A 20448-nucleotide genomic window follows, 5' to 3' on the forward strand; every position below is an offset into this window, starting at 1 on the left:
TGTCGAATGGTGAATGTGGAATGTCGAAAGTCGAATGGTGAATGTCGAATGGTGAATGTCGAATGGTGAATGTCGATGTCGAAAGTCACATGTGGAATGTCGAATGTCGAAAGTCGAATGTGAATGTCGAATGTGATTGTCGAATGGTGAATGTCGAATGGTGAATGTCGAATGTCACTGTGTTATCCCACCAAGTTTCAGGGATGGCTATGACATCATATCTATCTTCCTGTGTTAGCAGCTCCAATTCTCCTTGTTTGTTTCCCATGCTCTGTGCATTTGTATAGACACATTTTAATGTCGAATGTGAATGTCGAAAGTCGAAAGGTGAATGTCGAATGGTGAATGTCGAATGTGGGATGTAAATGTCGAATGTAAATGTCGAATGTGAATGTCGAATGTCAAAAAGACGAAAGTCGGAAGTCGAATGGTGAATGTCGAATGTTACTGTGTTATCCCACCAAGTTTCAGGGATGGCTATGACATCATATCTATCTTCCTGTGTTAGCAGCTCCAATTCTCCTTGTTTGTTTCCCATGCTCTGTGCATTTGTATAGACACATTTTAATTTGTAGTCGGTTTCTCTTGCTCTTCGTTTTTCATTCAGAATGTGTTGTTTTTTCTTTATTTCCACTTCTAATAGCAGGGTTCTCAAAAGAATTCATTAGCTGCATATTTTTTCCTGGCCATGTATTTCCCAACCCATATTGCTCTAGTTTAAAGCTCTCCTGATGTGTAAGAAGGAGTCAACCAAATATATGTTTTCCTGCTTTCGTAAGATGTAACCCATCTCTAGCAAGGAGTACAGGTAATTCACTTCATGGTCAAGAAATCGAAAATGTTGCTCACAGCACATTCAACATAGCTAGTTGTTCACCTGTAGAATCCTGTTCAATCTCTTTGGTCCACATCCATCCACTGGGAGGATGAATGAGAAGACTATCTGCGCTCTCGCTTCATTCACTTTCGAGCCTAGGTCTTCAAAGTTTCTGCATATAGTTTCCAGGTCCCTTCTTGCTGTGCATTTGTTTTTATGTGTATTAGGGTATCAAGACTCTTCAATGCTACATACAACTACCCATCTTCGATTTGGTCACCTGTAAGACAGCTCATGTTTCGTGAAGTACTGTCTAGTCGGCAGATAGCGACTTCTATTCCTCTCAGCAGAGAATCCCACACGACCACCATTATCCTTTTCTTCTTCACCACAGCCCTTTTTCTCCCTTCAAGATGCTTTGGATTTCTTACTGGGGTTTTCTTTGTGGGCAAATCACTTTTCATGTTCATCTTAATAGTTGTCCAGTGTGAGAGGCTGGCAGCAGTTCTTCAGCGGTATGTATGCTGACTGCCTCCTCATCGTCCTGCTTCTTTGGGTCACATGCTTCCAATCCTCTTCTGTAGGTACTTGTATCATGCCGGGCCAATAAAGGTATAGGAAACAGATGAAAGTAGCTGAGCACAAATCAACACTTGAAAAGAAGGGATTGGCACAGCATTGTACTACACGACCATTTACTGCACCACACACTGATCATTGCAGTTTTTTTGTGCGTTTTTTTCTATGGCTAGAAAGGAATTATGAGGAAAACAAGCATTTTTTTTTAGCCTATTGGCTGTTGAAGCTTTGCAATAGAAAAAATAAAACATTACATAAAACTCTAATTTAAAAAATAAGCTCACTTTTGCCATGTGGAGTAGCACAATGCTGAGGCTGTCCGCACATTAAATAATATGCCCTTTCTGCTTGATGGGCCAATTGTGACCAGCCAGACTGGTGGGCACATTATTCCAAACAGCAAACAGGTTAGATTAACGCACTGAATAAGGGTAACAACGGCAATGTCATGTTTGGCTTCTTGGCTTGTACAATTGAAACTGGTGCCTTTTCTTCCACCTGCAGAAACTTTACAGCCAAAGGTTTTGCAAACCTAATCATTTAAAGCAAACAAAGCTCATTTATGCCATGTGGTACTGACTGCTTAGCATACTGCTGATGCACTTTGGTATGCAATTGTTCACTCTTCTACCATATATGATGTGAAGATCTAGAGTTGTGGGTGTTGGTAATCACCTAGGCATGTTAACGATGCAACAAGTTTTATTTGTATCCATACAAGCATTTCAGCAAGTCCAGGTAGATGACCCCAATGTAATGCCCCCAGTCCACGGGATCAGCAACAAGTTAGTAAAAATAGTCCATGGGATAATTCCTAGGGGAATATAGATCTCACGACCGAAGCCCGAGAAAACTTAGTTCCAAGTTCGATAGTCCATTCATGGGTTCCAGGAGCGGCCTTAACTCTGCTTCTTTTGCTTCAGATCCCCAGACACAACTGCTCTCCCCCATCAAGTCTCTCAACTCTACTCCCAACCCCATAACCAAATCCAACATTCCAACCCCCTTCACCAATGTACATTGAATTCACAGCCAGTGAAGTCTCCGGCCAGTCTGGAGTGGTGTGAACCCAAGTGGCCCCCCTGCCGAGAGAAAGGCACATATTCCCCCACCAGATAAGGTCATTGCATGTAAACGCAACATAAATTGAGGTAACTAGTCATCTGTGCTGGGAAAGTATTTCAGTTCCTCACATTCCTCCCCCACTTTTCCAGCACGGCAAGTATTTGGCTCCAATTCATGAAATTGACTATCCTTCTGACGACAATTACCAGAGTTCGTGGCTTCCTCAGTTTGTCTCGATAGTCCATCAGCATTGCCGTGGTCTCTCCCACACTGGCGGGAGGTTATTTGGCATGTTGAGGTCTTCTGATGCAGCGGGAATGAGTCCTTGGCTTCGGGTTGTGACACTGGTCCAGTGGCACACCAACCCTGCTCCTAAGTTGTTGTCCAGCAGCACATCCACAGGTAGGTGTCGCACTACCTCCACATCCACCATTCCCTTGCTGTATCCCCATTCTAAATGTAGTCGGGCTGTCCGAATGTTCAGAGATTCTCCTCCAGCTACGTGGACTCGAATGTGCCCGGCATTCCCTGGCGAAGTGTCCCCTGCGTCCGCAGTTATGGCAGCTTAATCCACCTCGCCCTGATGTGGGCCGTACTTGGAGTTTTGGGGAACCTCCCCCTCTTTTCTCGCCCCCAGCCCCATTGCAGTACACTGTTCACAGGTTGGAAATGCAGATGACGTGGACTCGAATGGGCCCGGCATTCCCTGGCGAAGTGTCCCATGCATCCACAGTTATGGCAGCTTTATCCCCCTCGCCCTGATGCTGGCCGTACTTGGGGATTTTGGAGACCTCCCCCTCTTTGTAGAGTACGAAATCCTCGCAGTTCCTCCTCTCGCTGGACCATGGGTCTCGCTGGCCTCTTGGGAAGCCCCTGTTCCAGACTTGCCGGAGCTGTTCTCCCACACCGCCCTGGACAATTGGCAGACCAATCATCAGCCAATCTTGCAGCCTCCTTCAGACTCCGTGGTTTTCTATCCGCCACCCATTCCTTTAGGTCACGTGGGAGCTTGGACATAAATTGCTCCCGCATGAATATATCCAAGACATGTTCAGCTTCCCGAGCTCCCAGTCCTTCGATCCACCGAGCACATGCTGTACGTAATGTGTTGGCAAACTCCCGGTGCGTATGTACATTGGGCTTTTCAGTCTCCCGAAACTTCCTCCGGTAGGTTTCAGGTGTGACGGCATACCTCTCCAGTAATGCGCTGCGAATGGTAGCGTAACACCTCTGATCCCCAGAAGACAAGTTATTAAAAGCTTCTCTGGCTTTCCCGGTCAGGCCAACACTCAAAAATCTCGGCCAGTCCTCAATGGACACCTCATGAAGCAGGCAGAGGTTCTCAAATAATCGAAGATGGTCATCAATACCCGTGGGGTCTTCATTAAACTGTGGCATGTCCCGATACCTCAAAGAAGCGGGTCCCTCTCTCCAGTTATCCACTGTCATCTGCGCAGAGAGTGGTGGGGTTACGGCTACATGGACACCCAGATATTTGCTTATCACAGCCACCCGTTCTCTTTCTGTGGCCCGCTCTCCTAGCGCAGCCAGCACCCGCCCCAACTCGGTCAATTGATCCTCTGCCATCGGAATGATTGCCCGCGGCTGTTGTCCATCCACTGGGCTGTCCTCTTCTACATCTACATGAACAAATTACAGCAATTCCTCATGTCCAGTGACATGTTTTATTTCTTATCTAGTTATCATAAAGTTTCTCCTTTTAATAATGTGCAAAAGTCTGCAAATCTGTGAAGCACTCCATGGTGGAGAATAGATCCTTCTTACTACTCATCTTGAAGAAAATTTCAAAAGGGGTGAAGAGATAACAGATGGCACGTGGTGGGCCTGTGCAGCCTTATAATGCTTCTCATTAAATCCTTGAGCAGGACACAATTCTCACATTAGTTTGGACGTAATCCTCGGCTAGGGAAGCCAGTGCAAATGGAATGCAGATATTCACATCCAATGAAATCAACAGAATCCTATGGACAGAAGGCTTCCAGATCTAAGACGCATTAGTCAGTAGGATCCTGACATTCTTGACAATCTCTCATATCTTCGGAGTAATCTTCTATCTGGATAGTAGTTGTGTGAAAGTTAAATTTGCTCTGTAGATGCAAACTGGCTTCTTTCAGCACCATCTGAGCGTCTGCATCTTCATCTATGTCAAAAAAGAGATGGAGAGCGGTTACACAAAAGGATACACACATGCAGATAAACAGTAAGGACACATCAAGTTTGTAGGTTCTCCAATGATATACATTTTTATAAAACCTTATTACTGTAGGGTGAGACTCCATTGTCAGTAAAGTAACAATTCACCTGTAAGAGGGCACCCAAAAAGTTCCGAATGACAATATACAGAAAACATAAGCCGGGGGGGTGGGGTGGAGACACAAAAAATGATCAAGGAGTCCCATATAGAAAATATATTCCCCATGATCTAGTTTCCTGTTAGGGAAAAGATGCAAATGACTTGTGATGGCCTGCAATGTGCTATTTTATTATTCAATTTACTCATTTATATAGCCCCATAAATTCCACAACGCTTTACAGATGACATTCTCCACTGGGGCTCATAATTGAGATTCCCCATCAGTCTTTAAAATGTGGGTGGAAGCCAAAGAATCTGGAGAAAACCCACACAAACATGGGGAGAACACAAACTCCTTGCAGATGTTGTCCTTGGTGGGATTTGAACCCAAGACTCCAGCACTGCAAGGCTGGCGTGCTAACCACAAGTTGTTGTTGACTGTACAGATTTGCTGCAAGTTTTTATATGCACGTGTTAAGGTTTCTTAATATTGTTATCACTTAGATTGCTTTTGGATTACAAATGGCTAAAACTGTAAGGGGATTGTACCACATCCTTCCCCCAAATTCATATTCTGCCTATATGCACATGTAGAAAACTATTTCTGTTGTGGAGTTGCAATGCCATATTTGTACAGTGTGAACAAGTACCTCACAGTCCGTGCTCCTCTTAGTCTTTAAGTGTAAGTGGCTGGTGATCTGCTCCATCAGTATGGACATACCTTGTTGGAGTAGTGGACACCAGAGTGAAGGTTTTCTAGATGCAGCCATGGAGGTGAACAAAGTGCCCATCAGTTGGAACTATAGTCTAGATATTCCAACACCAATGTGACAGTCTTGTGCTTAGATACTGCACCACGTCTTGGAGAATGGAGAACTGAAGTAAAGGGAAGTCTATAAAAGACAGTGTTTAGCACCAACTGTGTGCAGAGTTGGACACATGACATGCTTGAGAAACCTGTTCCAAGCACAAAAGGAAGTCCCTGTACAGCCCCCTAGGAGTAAGGCCATGTGCATACGAAGTCATATGCTTAAGAGGTTTGTTCCAGACATTGATCCACTGCATGGGCCCATAACAAAAAGACATATCAGCATAAATTTGTTTTTTTTTCTTGCACTGACTGGGCACTTTAGTGTAAGGTTGAACAAAAGGTTTTCAGAGGCATACTGGCCAAAATGAAGACAAAATAAAACATTTTTTTGCCTCCTTCTGGCGATTATGGACCTATGTCAACGTTAGTATAGGTCCAAATTCCAGCACCTAATCCAATCAGCTATGAGAAGGTGCTATGCAAAGGTCCCTTCATTGATAACATTGCTCAGTGCCACAAGTTTGTTAGAGGCTGCGACTGGTACTGCAACTATTGAATCAAAATAATTGCTGCGAGTGGCAGTTCTAGGCACAGCAATTAAATATATTAACGTAGAGTCCAGCCAGCGTCAGACTGGAGCACCTTGGGCCCACCAGAGGAAATCATTCTTGGGGCCCACTATGTAGCTACATAGAAATAAATACAAGACCACAAATTGTGTGGTAAAACACACTAATATCAGGGTATAATATAAGGTAGTACACGTCTTAATTATGTAGCAGGGATTGGGGTAGAATCATAGAGGGGTAGCCCCCTCATAGAATACAATGTAGCCCCCCTCATAAAATATAATACAGCTCCCCTCTCATAGAATATAATGCAGCACCCCACAAAATATAATGCAACACCCTCATAAGGTATAACGCAGTCCCCACCACAGAATATAATGCAGCCCCCGCATAGAGTATACTGTAGCCCCCTCAGAATATAATGTAATGCCCTGAGACAGTAATTCAGCCCCCCGACAGAGTATACTGTAGCCACCTCATATAGTATATAATGTACCCCCCCCTCATAAAATATAATGCAGCCTCCTCTCATAGAATATAATGCAGCACCCCACAAAATATAATGCAACACCCTCATAAGGTATAATGCAGTACCCACCACAGAATATAATGTAGCACCCTCATAGGGTATAATGCAGCCCCCATCATATAGCATAATGCAGCCCCACCACAATATAATGCAGCCCCCCCACAGAGTATACTGTAGCCCTCTCATATAGTATGATGTAGCCCCCAGAATATTATTATTATTTATTGTTATAGCGCCATTTATTCCATGGCGCTTTACATGTAAGGAGGGGTATACATAAAAACAAGTACAATAATCTTAAACAATACAAGTCATAACTGGTACAGGAGAAGAGAGGACCCTGCCCGTGAGGGCTCACAATCTACAAGGGATGCGTGATAATACAGTAGGCGAGGGTAGAGCTGGTCGTGCAGCGGTTTATAATGTAGCCCCCTGAGAATAATGCAGCCCCACCACAGAATATAATGTAGCCCCCCAAAGTATAATGCAGCCTTCTCCACCCCCATCATTGCCCTCATCACCTCCATCATTGCCTCCCCCCACCAGCATTGCCCATCACCTCAATCACTGCCTTCCCCACCACCATCATTGCACATCACCTCCATCATTGCCTCTCCCCATCATCATTGCCACCCCATCACCATCATTGCCCATCACCTCCATTATTGCCTCCCCCACCATCATTGCCCATCACCTCCATCATTGCCTCCCCCACCACCATTAACTCCTCCCCACCACTGCCCATTTCATCACCTCCATCATTGCCTTTCCCCACCATCATAGCCCATTTCATCACCTCCATCATTGCCTCCCCACCACCATTACCTCCTCCACCGCCATCATTGCCCATCACCTCCATCATTGCCTCCCCCCACCAATATCATTGTCCTTCCCCACCACCCCTCACACACACACACACACACACACACACACACACACAGAGCACCGCATCACTCTCTCACACACAAAGCACCGCATCACATACACACGCAGACACACAGCACAGCTCACCTCCCCACAGCAGCAGCACATCCCGGCAGCCTCTTCCTCGCCAGCAGCTGTCTGAGACAGCGCGCTGGATGATGACGTCATCCAGCTGGGACGTCTCAGACAGGAATCGCCGGGCAGGAAGCAGGGGAGGTGGAGGACGGTACTCTCATCTGCAGACTGCAATGCACACACAGGCACACTGTGCACAGCTCACCGCTTAGAAGCCAGCAGTAGCAGCAGGTGATGTGAAAGAGCTGCCGTGCGGCTGCACTGTTCACATTATTTGCATAGCTTACTCGCTGCTGCCGGGTATAAAATAGAGTGTGCACTGCTCGGTGCACACTTCACAGGCCAGAGACTAAAGAAGGAGGCAGGAGCTGTGGGCGGAGCCCACCGGAGGACTCTCCGGTGTCCCAGTCCGACCCAGAGTCCAGCTACCATTGACTTTCACCTCATCCACTCAGAGCTCGGACAACGGCTCAGCCACAGCCCAAATAAAATATAAATGAAGAAATAATCCCGCTTCACAAATAGATTATTCTTTATTTAGATGAAATCCATACACAGGACATAGAAGTCACGATGACATGTAATCCAGCATTGATGTAACGCTCGCATCTACACGTCTCAGGTGAACACTCACCCTTAATCATGATAACTAAAGAATCTATTCATGAAGCTGGATTATTTCTTCATTTACAGCTACTAAATGCACAGTGCTGTGCCTACCAAAGAAAGAAAAAGGGACAAGTCAAATACCTTATATTCAACCGATTTTCAATAAATGTCAGTAGTCAGGGCCACACAGATCACAAACTGATGTAGTGATGATTTGTATGAAAAGCCCATCAAGTACAGAAAATAATAAAGTGCTCCAATTAGACAGAAAATGTAAGACCGTCCACTTGTAAGTCTGGATCTAATATATAAAGCTCAGTGTGTGTATATATATATATATATATATATATATATATATATATATATATATATGTGTGTGTGTATGACCGGGATTGGCATCTGCACCATCGCAGCTACAGCCACAAAATTTTGCACAGTCACACGTCTGGACCCCGAGAGCGTCAATGGCTATGTTGTGAGGGAAAGTTTTAACCCCGTGCGTTCCAATTCAAACAATGTTGCCTATTATTCTTATCATTTCTATGGTGTTATTGTCCTTCTGTAAAGCTGGAAATAACACAATTTATTACCGTGCCAACACAGACCACCCTCTGGCACAGACTGCAGGGGGAGCCCAGTATCACACAGGATAGGGTTAGATACACGGGTCAGCAGTCAGTAAAACAAACGATAGGATTAGATACACGGCTGAGCAGTCAGTAACACACGATAGGATTAGATACCCAGCTCAGCAAAAAGTATCACACAGGAGAGGAATAGGTACACAGCTCAGCAGTAGAGTTGAACGAAACGGGTCGAAAAAATTGAAAAGTCTCCGACTTTCGCCAAAGTCGGGTTTCATGAAACGAAACCCGACCTTAGCGTGTGGTCGGCCACGAGGTCGGCAACTTTAGCGCCAAAGTCGCATTTCAAAAGATGCTTGAGCGCCCTTTTTGCAGCCAATCAGGAAGAACGGACACTGTGGGCAACGTGATGACATAGGTAGCGGTCACCACCATCTTGGAGAAGGGCATGCAGGTGATTGGCTTGCTTTGTGGGGCTTCACAGGGGGTATAAAAGGGTGGGGTCGCCGACAGCCATGTTACTCATGCTGATCTCAGAATAGGGAGAGCTGCTGCTGATTCTGTAGGGAGAGTGTTAGGCAGGGAAGAAGATACCAAAAACTGATTCTGCTGCTAGCGATTTTGCCTGTACAACACACCAGTCACTGTGCAGTGCAAGGGGAGGCTATATTTTGGTGCATCAGCTCTGTTGGTTATTAGGCTGCCTTTTAAGGCTACCTGGTAGCTGCAATGCTGTGTGCCCACTGCTGAGAAAACTGCTTTTTTCAAAGCAATCCAGATTTTATTGTTTTGTCCTTGTGAGTTACTGAGCGTTCATTTTTCACACACCGTACAGCGGTGTACGCTCCTCTCTCAGTACCGTGTAACGGCTGTTATCACGGCCACAGTGAAGCTGTGTGTGACTCTGTAAGGATAAGTCGAGGAGTTGGTCCGTTCTTACAGACCTTCACCTCATAGTTTTGTCTGGTTTTCAAACAGTTTAGTATATTTGCTGTTTGAATACATTCAAAACTATAGAGAGACAGCGTGTCAGTCCGTATACTAAAACACGGAGCTTGATAATTTTACATACACTGGACAGCGGTGTACGTGCACGCTTCTCTCTCAGTACCATGTAACGGCTGTTATCATGGCCACAGTGAAGCTGTGTGTGACTCTGTAAGGATAAGTCGAGGAGTTGTTCCGTTCTTACAGACCTACACTGTAGGGAGATTAGAGTTCTGCCCAATTCTATATACACCTTGTAGTATGTCATACACTAGGCAATATCTGCCGGTCACATTGTGGTGTTAAATAAACAGGGCCTGACTGAATCCCACAGTGTCCAGAAGTGTAAAGACATTCCATTTCTCCACAGTCCTCTATACACCTTTCTAACAGCATAGAGAATCTGCCTGTCATATTGCGGTGTGTTATGAATGAGTCACCGGAGGAGAAAACAAAAATACAAGCTAAGTCCAGAAAACCGGAGAGGTTGGTAGCTATCAGATTGCAGACCCCTGATCCTACACACCACAACTAACAGTAGCCGTGGGGGGTTCCTACGGTGCCCTAGACCCCTCGTCACAGCCGGAGAACTACATAAGCCTAAAGAAGGAAAGGGGAAATCTAAACTGCCCCAGAGCAGACCCCAAAGCAATAGACAGCCCCCAACATGTATTGTCAGTGAAAAACAGATGAAAACACAAACACAGACAGAAAGACAGGCTGAGCAAACGATGGGGCCCAACTAACTAGATAGGACAGGACAGAAAAGATGCTGGCTGCAATCCGCAAAAAAACCCTACCAAAAATGTCCCAACCGTCTGATAGGGAAAAAGGCCTGAAGTCGCTAGACTTCAAAATCACTATCAGCACTCCGGTATATTCTGAAAACAGAGCAAAGAGATCAACTGATCAGAGACAAAAATAGAATTCAGCCAGTCCCAACCAGGACTCGCTGAATACAAACACTAAGGAAACCAGACAAAATCTCATGGAATAATAGCAGGGCAAAAACTTAGCTTTTAGTAGACAGGAACTAAGCTGGATGCAAGAACTCTGAGCAGAAAGGATCACCAGCAGCCCTGCAGGGCGTCGGCTGCCTTATATCCACTCAGAAATTCCAGATGTCCAATCACACTCCGCCTGTTCCGATGACAGGTTCTTCCCATCCCAATCAATTTCACTACCTCTCTTCACCAGCAGAGGGAGTTCATCAGACATCAAAGGTGAAGGGGAGAATGAACTCACAACAGCGGTGTTAAATAAACAGGGCCTGACTGAATCCCACAGTGTCCTGAAGTGTAGAGACATTCCAATTCTCCCCAGTACTATATACACCTTGTACCTTGTTTTACAGTATCAGAGAGTTGGTGTAAATTTGGGTAAATTTTTCCAAAAAATGAGGAAGTGTGGTGGAAGAGTTCTTGGAAGTGGGCGGGGGTTGGCAGCTGGTAATGATGGTGTTGGATCTGCTGGTAGTGGCAAAAGCAAAACAGCACCTAATACTGGAGGTGTTGAGGCTGCGTCATCGTCTGGCTCCACAAGGCCTCGAAGGCTCCCTTTTCTGGGAGTAGGTAAACCGCTTCTAAAGCAGGAGCTTCAAGAATAAGTTTTGGCTTACATTGCTGACTCAGCCTCCAGCTCTATCACCTCATCTTCTGAAGTTTTAAAAAATAAAAGCACCGAGTCGTCATTGGAGGCTCAGGTTCATGAACCACACCTTTCCTTGTGTCCTTCACCCCTACCAAAATTGAAGGATGCGGTAGGCCACACTACAGATTACTCCATGGAGCTGTTTTCACATACCATGCCTTGGTTATCAAGTAAAATCGTGAATTACCCAGGCCAAGATGAGTCTGACATGGAGTGCATCCACTGCTAGATTTATCTGCTGGTACATTCACTCAGAGCACTACATTGTCCTCGCAGTGTATTGAGCCAGAATCTGACCCTGATGAAACTCTGTTGCCCCCTCCCGCATACCACCATACACTGTGACACAGAGGAAGGTGCACATGACATTGAAGAGGAGGTGATGGATGACCCAGTTGTTGACCCAGATTGGCATCCATTGGGGGTAGAGTGTGCCGCTGCCAATAGCTCAGAAAAGGAGGAGGAGCATCCGCAGCAGGTATCGACATCGCAACAGTTGTTATCTGGCAGGCCCGGAGCAGTCCAAAAACGGGTTACAAAAACCAAAAAAATTGCAGGACAGCTTGGCCAGACGGTCAAAAAAGCACAGCGTGCAAGGCCTCAAACTGTCTTCCCTAGTAGGAAGAGTGCAGTGTGGCACTTTTTTGAACAAAATCCTAATGATCAGGCAAAGGTAATCTGTAAGAAGTGCGCAAAGACCTTTAGCCGAGGGAAAAATCTGAGAAATTTGAATACCAGTTGCATGCTAAGACATTTAACCACCATGCACTTGCAAGCGTGGATGGACTACCAAAACTCAGGTACCACATGTGCTACTGCTCCCAAAGAAGGTAGTCAGCAACGCAACATTGTTTCCCCCACTGTAAGTCCACCGGTTAGCACACCACCAGCAGCAAATGTTGAGTTGTCGTTGCCAGGTCAAATCATTAAGGGAATCACACTGTTACTGCAACGAAAGACTGAATCTAGGCCATCAGAAAGAACACCAACTCCATCACCATCATCAACCCTCTCTTAGTCCGCCATGTCCACCGCTACTTCCTCCATATCCAGCTCTCAAGTCCAGCTCACCCTACCAGAGACTATGAGTAGGACAAAAAAGTACTCATCCTCTCATACGTGTACACTAGCTTTGAACACCCACATTGCCAAACTAATCTCGTTAGAGATGATGCCCTATCGGTTGGTTGAAAGCGCAGCTTTCCGCGAACTAATGGCCTACGCAGTTCCACGCTATGAACTACCCAGTCGCCACTTCATTTCTCGTAAAGCCATCCCAGCCCACCACCTTCATGTGAAAGACTGCATTGTCCATGCACTCAAGCTGTCAGTGAGTGGGAAGGTGCATCTCACAAATGATTCATGGTCCAGTAGGCATGGCCAGGGCCGTTACGTGTCCATCACTGCGCACTGGGTTAATGTGGTGGATGCAGGGTCCACAGGGGACAGCGGTGGTGGCACAGTGCTGCCTAGCCCACGGTATAGGAAACAGTTGGCTGTAGGCGTTCGACCCTCCTCCTCCTCCAGAAGTGAAAGCTGGTCCACAGAGCGCAGTCGCATGAGCACTGCATCCGCAGTTGACAGTGTTGCAAACGAGGTGTCCCCCTATCGATCAGCTAGTGGAAAGCGTCAGCAGGCTGTGTTGCAGATGATGTGTTTGGGCAACAGACACACCGCAGAGGTACTGGCCGACTACTTTCAGCAACAAACTGAGTCATGGCTGGGCAGTCTACATCTTGAGGCAGGCAAGGTAGTTAGTGATAACGGCCGGAATTTTGTGGCAGCCATAGCCCTTTCAAAACTCACACACATACCTTGCTTGGATCACACCTTGAACCTGGTGGTGCAGTGCTTCCTCACTAATTATCCGGATTTAACAGGCCTGCTCCTTAAGGTTCGAAGACTGTGCTCGCACATCCGCCGGTACACTCCAGTCGTATGCAGAAGCTGCAGCGATTGCTCCACCTTCCCAAGCACCGCCTAATTATCGACGTTGCAACAATGTGGAACTCCACCCTGCACATGGTTCAGCGGCTGTGCGAACAAAGGCAGGCCGTAATGCATTTGTGGGAGGATACACAGGCAGGCACTTTGAGGGCACACATGGAGTTGACAGGTGTGCAGTGGTCGAAGCTGAAAGACCTCTGTAAAGTCCTTCAGTGTTTTGAGGAATGCACATGGCTGGTAAGCGCAGGCGACGCCATCATAAGCATGAGTATCCCACTTATGCGTCTGCTCATGCAAACTGACGCACATTAAGGAGCAGGTGTCTGCAGCCGAGGTTGAGGAGGAGGAAGAGGAGGAGGGAAGCCTTGATGACAGTCAGCCATTGTCTGGTCAGGGAAGTCTCGTGGACGAGGTGGAGGAAGAAGAGGAAGAGGAGGATGATGATGGGGATGATTATTTAGGGGAGGAGGATGCTTCTCGTGGGGCAAGAGAAAATGTTGGCTTTGCAAGGTCTGGTACAGGGTTTGTGCGTGACTGGAGGGATGTGGATTTGCCAGAAAGTGCTCCTCCACCCAGCACTCGCAGTACATCATTGACACCGGGAACATTGGCCCACATGTCAGATTATGCCTTGCAGATCCTAAAAAGGGACCCCTGCATTGCCAAAATGATGAACGATGATGACTACTGGTTGGCCAGCATCCTGGATCCACGCTATAAAGGCAAATTCCAAAACATCATGCCACAGGAGAACCTTGACCTAATATTGGCTAACAAACAAGCTACTCTGGTAAACCGGCTGGTTGAGGCATTCCGAGCACAAAGCAGCGGTGATGGCTCTCACACGAGCCGTAGGGGCCAGGGGCAACTTGGAAGCGGTGTTGGTGGTGGACACATCAGAAGTGGCGTTGGAGGCAGGGGTTTCATGACCATGTTGTGGACTGATTTTTCAAGTCCCGCTCACACGACTGGTAATACTGCATCAATTGAAAGTGACAGGAGACAGCACTTGTCAAGTATGGTTACAACTACTTTTCCTCCCATATCGATGTTCTCCCTCACAGGTCATTCCCATTTGACTATTGGGCAGCTAAACTGGACACCTGGCCTGAATTGGCACAATATGCCTTACAGGAGCTCGCATGCCCAGCTGCAAGTGTGCCATCGTAAAGAGTCTTCAGTGCTGCTGGATCAGTACTGACAGAAAAAAGGACCCGTCTGTCGACCCAAAATGTGGATGATCTAACCTTCATTAAAATGAACCATGCATGGGTTTCCAAGGATTTTGTCCCACCTTACCCTGATGACACATAGGTTGCCAGAAAAATGGCTTGCTTTCGTCCTCCTCTTCCTCGGACTTGACCAATTTCGCCTTTAGCAGCAGGTGAATGTCCCACATCAACATATGCCATTTTGTAAACCTCCCTAACTGGGCTGCCTCCTCCCCCCAATGGCCGGGGTCACCACCGAGCGCACGCAACCGTGCGAGTGCCATTGCCCTGGACAGGTGGGTGGGCCAACTCATGGGCGCGGGCACTGGCACAGGGTCCCTCATAGTGCAATCAAGTGTCTCTGATGGTGGTGGTGCACACCCGCCGTCAGACTCACCGCCGTACTATGAGGGGCCCAGTGCCAGTGCCGACGCCCACGAGTGGGCCCCCCTTGCTTGGGCAGGGCCCCAGCATTTGCAATGTTTACCTCTCCTGGCTCCTCCGCTGTGTAGTCTGGGCTGTCAAATCCATCACTGGGACTGGCACTTCAAATTTCGTGAACTGATAGAAGATGATGGTTAAGACGTATCTATGCCCTGTCCTGCTGGCTGGGATCCAGCTTCAGATGATCAATGGCTTCCATTTCTTATGGACGTCGACTCACAATGAGATGCAGTGGTGGTTTCTCATCAGCTTTAACAGTTTTCCTACCCACAGACGTGTGACATTCCAGCGCACATTTTTAAATGTGCCCTCCCTCTCATGCCAATCCAACTGAATCACCTACGGCCTGTGGCTTCTGTGTTTTGCATTCCAAAGTTACGTGACAGATCATGATAGGCAGTGAGCACCATGTTTACATCTCTCCCTGTGATCAAAATTGGATGGATATGAGTAACAGCGATGGGATCAACGGTACTGCGATACAGCAACACTCACTTTCTTCACAAAGAAAGGTTTTTGCTGTGTCCACACACTAATTAATTGAGGGTCAGCATCGCCTCTGAGAATTGTGACGGAAGTTGTTCCCGTGAATAGTAATTCGTAGATTTCTGCAATCACTAGATTTTAGGTGAATAATTGTATGCATCTAATTTCCTATTGCAGAGAGTCTGGGCTGTCTTACTGAGACAGAAATATAAATGAAGATTTAAAAATACCACCAAAAGTGTATCATGGTGTATGCTTGAAATACATTTCCTTTTTTCTAGTTTTTAGATTGTTGTGTAATCCATGCAGAGAACACGGAGATTTTAAATGTTTAAACTATGCTCTATATACCTGCTATCCAGTGATAATGTACCCTATCTCAACTTTGTACAATCTGGTCTAATCCATACTGGGCCTGAGACCGTCTGAGCCTGCCTCCTGATCGATACACATAGGTTTTTAATGTGTAAACTATGCAACATATATACGTGTTATCCGGTGAAACTGTACCCTTTATCAACTTTCTCGAATCTTGTAGAATCCATACTGGGCCTGAGAACGGCTGCAGAGCTGTTAAGCAAGCTACAGCACCTGTGGTTTGGACACGTAATGTTTTGCATTTTTTCTGGAATGGCGGTTAGGCCGAAATCAGGAATTGCTGTTGACCTTCACTTACTGGGAAATCATCGTTCACGGTGAATTATTGGAATCCCAGATCCCCATCACTAACTGTGTTCAGCGGGTTATCTGCACCTATAAGCGACATAAGATGGTCCTTTCAGTGTAGCGCGCATGTAGCCCCGGACATGGAAGGCCATGATAGACCTGTTATTGCTCGATCGCGCGTGCCAGAGCCTCGCGTATCCCTCTAGTAAGCTTTACGCGTACCGCAGGGGCATGCCGGAGTCTCGTTCGCTAACGGAATAAAGCTGACAAATCGCTAGCACAACTACAAACGAACATACCACACCACACACAATCGACAAAGCTTTCAATGTGTGCATCTTTTTTTTTTTTTGAGGTGGCATGGTTGTGGTTTCCTGGGTGGAGTCCAATTAAGCCGCAGGCTCCACTCCTGGTGGTGCCCTTTTGGACATTCCTTTAAGGTTCAGCTTTGCAATCATACTGCCCCCGGAAAGCAAACACTTTGGCTTCATGGACGCTGTTTGGAGGTTCATGGGAATAACGCCGCCCGATCGCCAGTTGCCATAATTTATTGGTGGGAAGTACGACGGTATGAGATTGTGTTCATTTTCAGATTTTGTTTTTTTGGGTTTGGTTTTTACATTTTTAGTCCAGACTTTCTTGACTTCATAAGGGCATGACAAGCCTTGATCTGTGTCTCCTCCACCTCCTCCTTTTACTCCTCCACCTCTTTTGTAAATGTAGTTGCCCTTTTCCATATGTTATTTTTGAATTCTGAGCATTTTGTTGGGTTTGGGACACCTTTTAAGGTGTTTTGTAATTGTTTTCTGTGTGTTAGTATGTGCTTGTGTTTGCCTGCCATTGTTTTCAGTGTGGTTCGACGAACTTGCCTACTGTGCGACGAACCAAAACACTAGCAGGGTGGCTCAACACTACTCATGACATATAGACTTACATTGTTAATGTTTAAACTATGCTATATATACCTGCTATCTGATGATACTGTACACTTTGTCTACTTTTTATATTCTTGTCTAATCCATACTGAGCCTGGGAGTGTCTCTGTGTGACTGATGGAATATATATGGAGATTGACAATTATCCTTTGACTGAATAGAGCTGTACGCTTCTGATACAGTACCATATATGTGATGTTATTTTGTGTCTATTTTGTGCTAAATTTGGAAGTTTGGTGGAAGAGGCCGCGGACGTGGGCGTGGGGGGGGCCAGCTGGTGCTGATGGTGGTGGTGCATCTGCTGGTAATGGCAAAAGCACAATAGCAGCTAAGGCAGGAGGTGCTGAGCCTGCGTCATGGTCTGTCTACGGAACGCCTGGAAGGCTACCTTTTCTGGGAGTGAGTTAACCGTTTTTAAAGCCGGAGCATGAGGAACTGGTTTGGGCTTACATTGCCGAAACAGACTCCAGCAAATATGCCCTCCTCTTCTGAAGTTTCAAAAAATGCAAGCACTGAGTTGTCAAGTGCTGGCTCCTGGTCAGGAAGAACCCCTTTCCTTGTCTCCTGCACCCCCATCCAAAGTGAATGATGCAGCAGGCCACACTTTACATTAGTCCATGTAGCTCTTTCTATCATACCATGCATGGGTTATCAAGTCAAATCGTGAATTCCCCAGTCCAAGATGAATCTGACATGGAGTGTGGGTGGCCAGGCAGGGCAGTGGGGTTAATCGGTACCGGGACAGTGTCTCCCTGGGATGTGTCAGTGGTGGTGACCCGTTCCGTGGCCCTGGGCGTCCATGCAAAGGGGTGAATTACGCTTATAGGTGAATGATAAGTGACGACACCTGTGGTTTCTGAGTAGATTGACCAGCGCTGCAGTGGCGCTTCTCTGGGACAGAAGTCGTGGTGCAGCTAAGATGTAGAAGCCCTGCACAGGTATGGCCATTGTCGCAGGGCACATGAAAGAGTTGGTAGATGGTGTGCAGTGCAGGATGTAGCAGAGCCGTGCGCCAAGCGCAGGAGAAAGAGGACAGACACAGTCGTGCAGTTCCTTTACCTGCACTTGGTAAGTGCCGTCCAGGACCCAGAGTACAGATGGAGATGGAGAAGGAGTTGGTCAGCCTGGAAGAAAATTTGGAATTCTCTCTCTGCAGATAGGTAGTGTGGCCTCCGTTCTAGCGCTTATCTGAGGTACTCGCAGTGCCGAGTTCAATGAAGTTCCCCCTGTTGACTCTCTCTTGGAACTTTCTCGTATGGCAGGCAGCCGTAGCCTTTTCCTTCTGGCTCCCACACGTCGCTGCTGGGGCCTCCGAGCCTTAGTTGGGTACAGAGCATTTACAGCTGCTACTTCCTCTGGTTTCTGCTGCAGGAACGTCAGTGTCCCTACAAACTCGGAGACCGGAATCCGGACCATGCGCTCAAGCTAGGAGTGAGCCTTAACTCTGCTCATCCTCCAGCTCCCCTTCTCAAGTCCACCCACTTCCCCTTCCCTTCACAGACTGCCCTAACTTACCTCCTCCCAACCACAGACAGCAGCTCCTCAGCAGTCAGGTTCAGAGGTCTCCCTGCTGGCCTGGAGTGGGAAATGTGTTGTGTGTTGGTTTAACTGCTAGAGAGATCCTTCGTTGCTCCCAAGCATGACATCACACTCCCTAGGAGGAAGGTAATGCCACTGTGGCGACCGTACTCCTGGGGGCGCCACAAGTGCACTGAGGTCCAGCCACTGCTAGATGATTCTGCTTGTACATTGACCCAGACCACTACATTCCCCTCGCACTCTACACAGTCTGAATGTGACCTAGATGAAACTCAGGTTACCCTTCCCATATACTGTACCACCTTACACGGTGACAAAAAGGAAGGTGCAGCTGAAAGTGCAGGTTCGGCCCACCCGCCGTCAGACACACCGCCGTACTATGAGGGGCCCTGTGACAGTGCCGTCGCCAACGAGTGGGCCCCCCCTGCTTGCTCTGGATCACAGCACTTGCAAAGTTGAAATACTTACCTCTCCCTGCTCCACTGCCATGACGTCTTCCGCGTTTCCCGACAGTGATATTCTGATCAGAGAGCGCAACGACATCATGTCTGTACGCCCAGACTAGTACAGGGATTCCCTAGCGAGGAGACTTATTTGAGGAGACTTATTTAAATTGTTTTTAATGTTGGGACAGCAATTTTTGGGGAGCACTATACTCTGGAGAATGATATATGGGGCCCACCATACACTGGAGCATTCCAAAGGTGGACATCAGACACTGGAGCAGCATTTACAGGGCCCATTATACACTAGAGCAATAGAAATGGGGCCCATTATATATAGAGCATTATTTGGGCCCATAAGACAGTGCAGCTTCATCCAAGGGGACCAACATATACTGTAGCATTATGTGGAGCTCATCATATACTGTTTCAAACATTATATGGGACCAATGATTCTGTATGGTGAAATATATGGGCCTCATTACTCTGTATAGCGCACTATGCGGTGGCCATAATACTGTATGGAGTAAGATACTGTCCGTTTTTGGAGCTATTGGGGAATTTAAAATGGATATCAGTCATGAGATGTAAAAAGTGAAGTATTTTTCTTTGTACTATACCGCTATTTCTCTGCCGTAATGGAGCATCATGAGTTGTGGTATGTGTTAAAGGGTCGCTCTTTGGCCCAGGGCACATGAAAACCTGGAGCCAGCCCTACCCCCCCCACAAATTTAGCCAAATAACCCCCATTTTTCAGTGCGTAACTAGTATTATGAAGTAAATTAAGGTTGAAAAGCTTCAGTAATAAGATTTGATGTTTTTGGCATTCAAAAGGGCACTGTAGGTGTGTTTCCTGGCCTCCACTCCCTGACGACTTTGCTTCCCCATTGACTTGCATTGGGTTTCGTGTTTCAGTCGGCCTTCGACTTTTCACAAAAATCGGCCGATTTCGTTCGACCCGACTTTTGCGAAAGTCGGTTTTCATGAAACTCGACTCGACCCAAAAAAAGGCAAAGTCGCTCAACACTACTCAGCAGGCATTATCACACAGGATAGGGTTAGATACACATGTTGTTTATCAAAGGGCTCTTGAATGAGTTGAAAAATAAAATACTATCAATGCTTGGGTAATCGTTTAGTTAATTTGTGCTGCAAATCTGTAGTGTTGAATATATGATGTGAAATGTTTTTATGTGCAATATAAATTATAATTTGTTATAACTCAAAAGAAATCTACAGTGGCGCTCAGAGTAGATGGTGCTGC

At 46.6% G+C, this 20448-nt stretch overlaps 1 protein-coding gene across 1 annotated transcript in view; it reads right to left on the minus strand.

Annotated features, from left to right (window-relative positions):
• Positions 1-2080: 2080 nt before the first annotated feature.
• SLC30A2 (solute carrier family 30 member 2) overlaps positions 2081-20448 on the minus strand; it is a 75886-nt gene continuing 57518 nt past the window's right edge. The window contains exon 8 of the mRNA XM_073542571.1: positions 2081-4622. Within this exon, the coding sequence (XP_073398672.1) occupies positions 4477-4622 (146 nt within the window). The 3' untranslated portion in view covers positions 2081-4476. The remainder of the gene's footprint in view (positions 4623-20448) is intronic.

This window comes from Dendrobates tinctorius, unplaced genomic scaffold (assembly GCF_039654945.1).
Source record: "Dendrobates tinctorius isolate UK_male_01 unplaced genomic scaffold, ASM3965494v1 ptg000127l, whole genome shotgun sequence".
NCBI classification, from domain to species: Eukaryota; Metazoa; Chordata; class Amphibia; order Anura; family Dendrobatidae; genus Dendrobates; species Dendrobates tinctorius.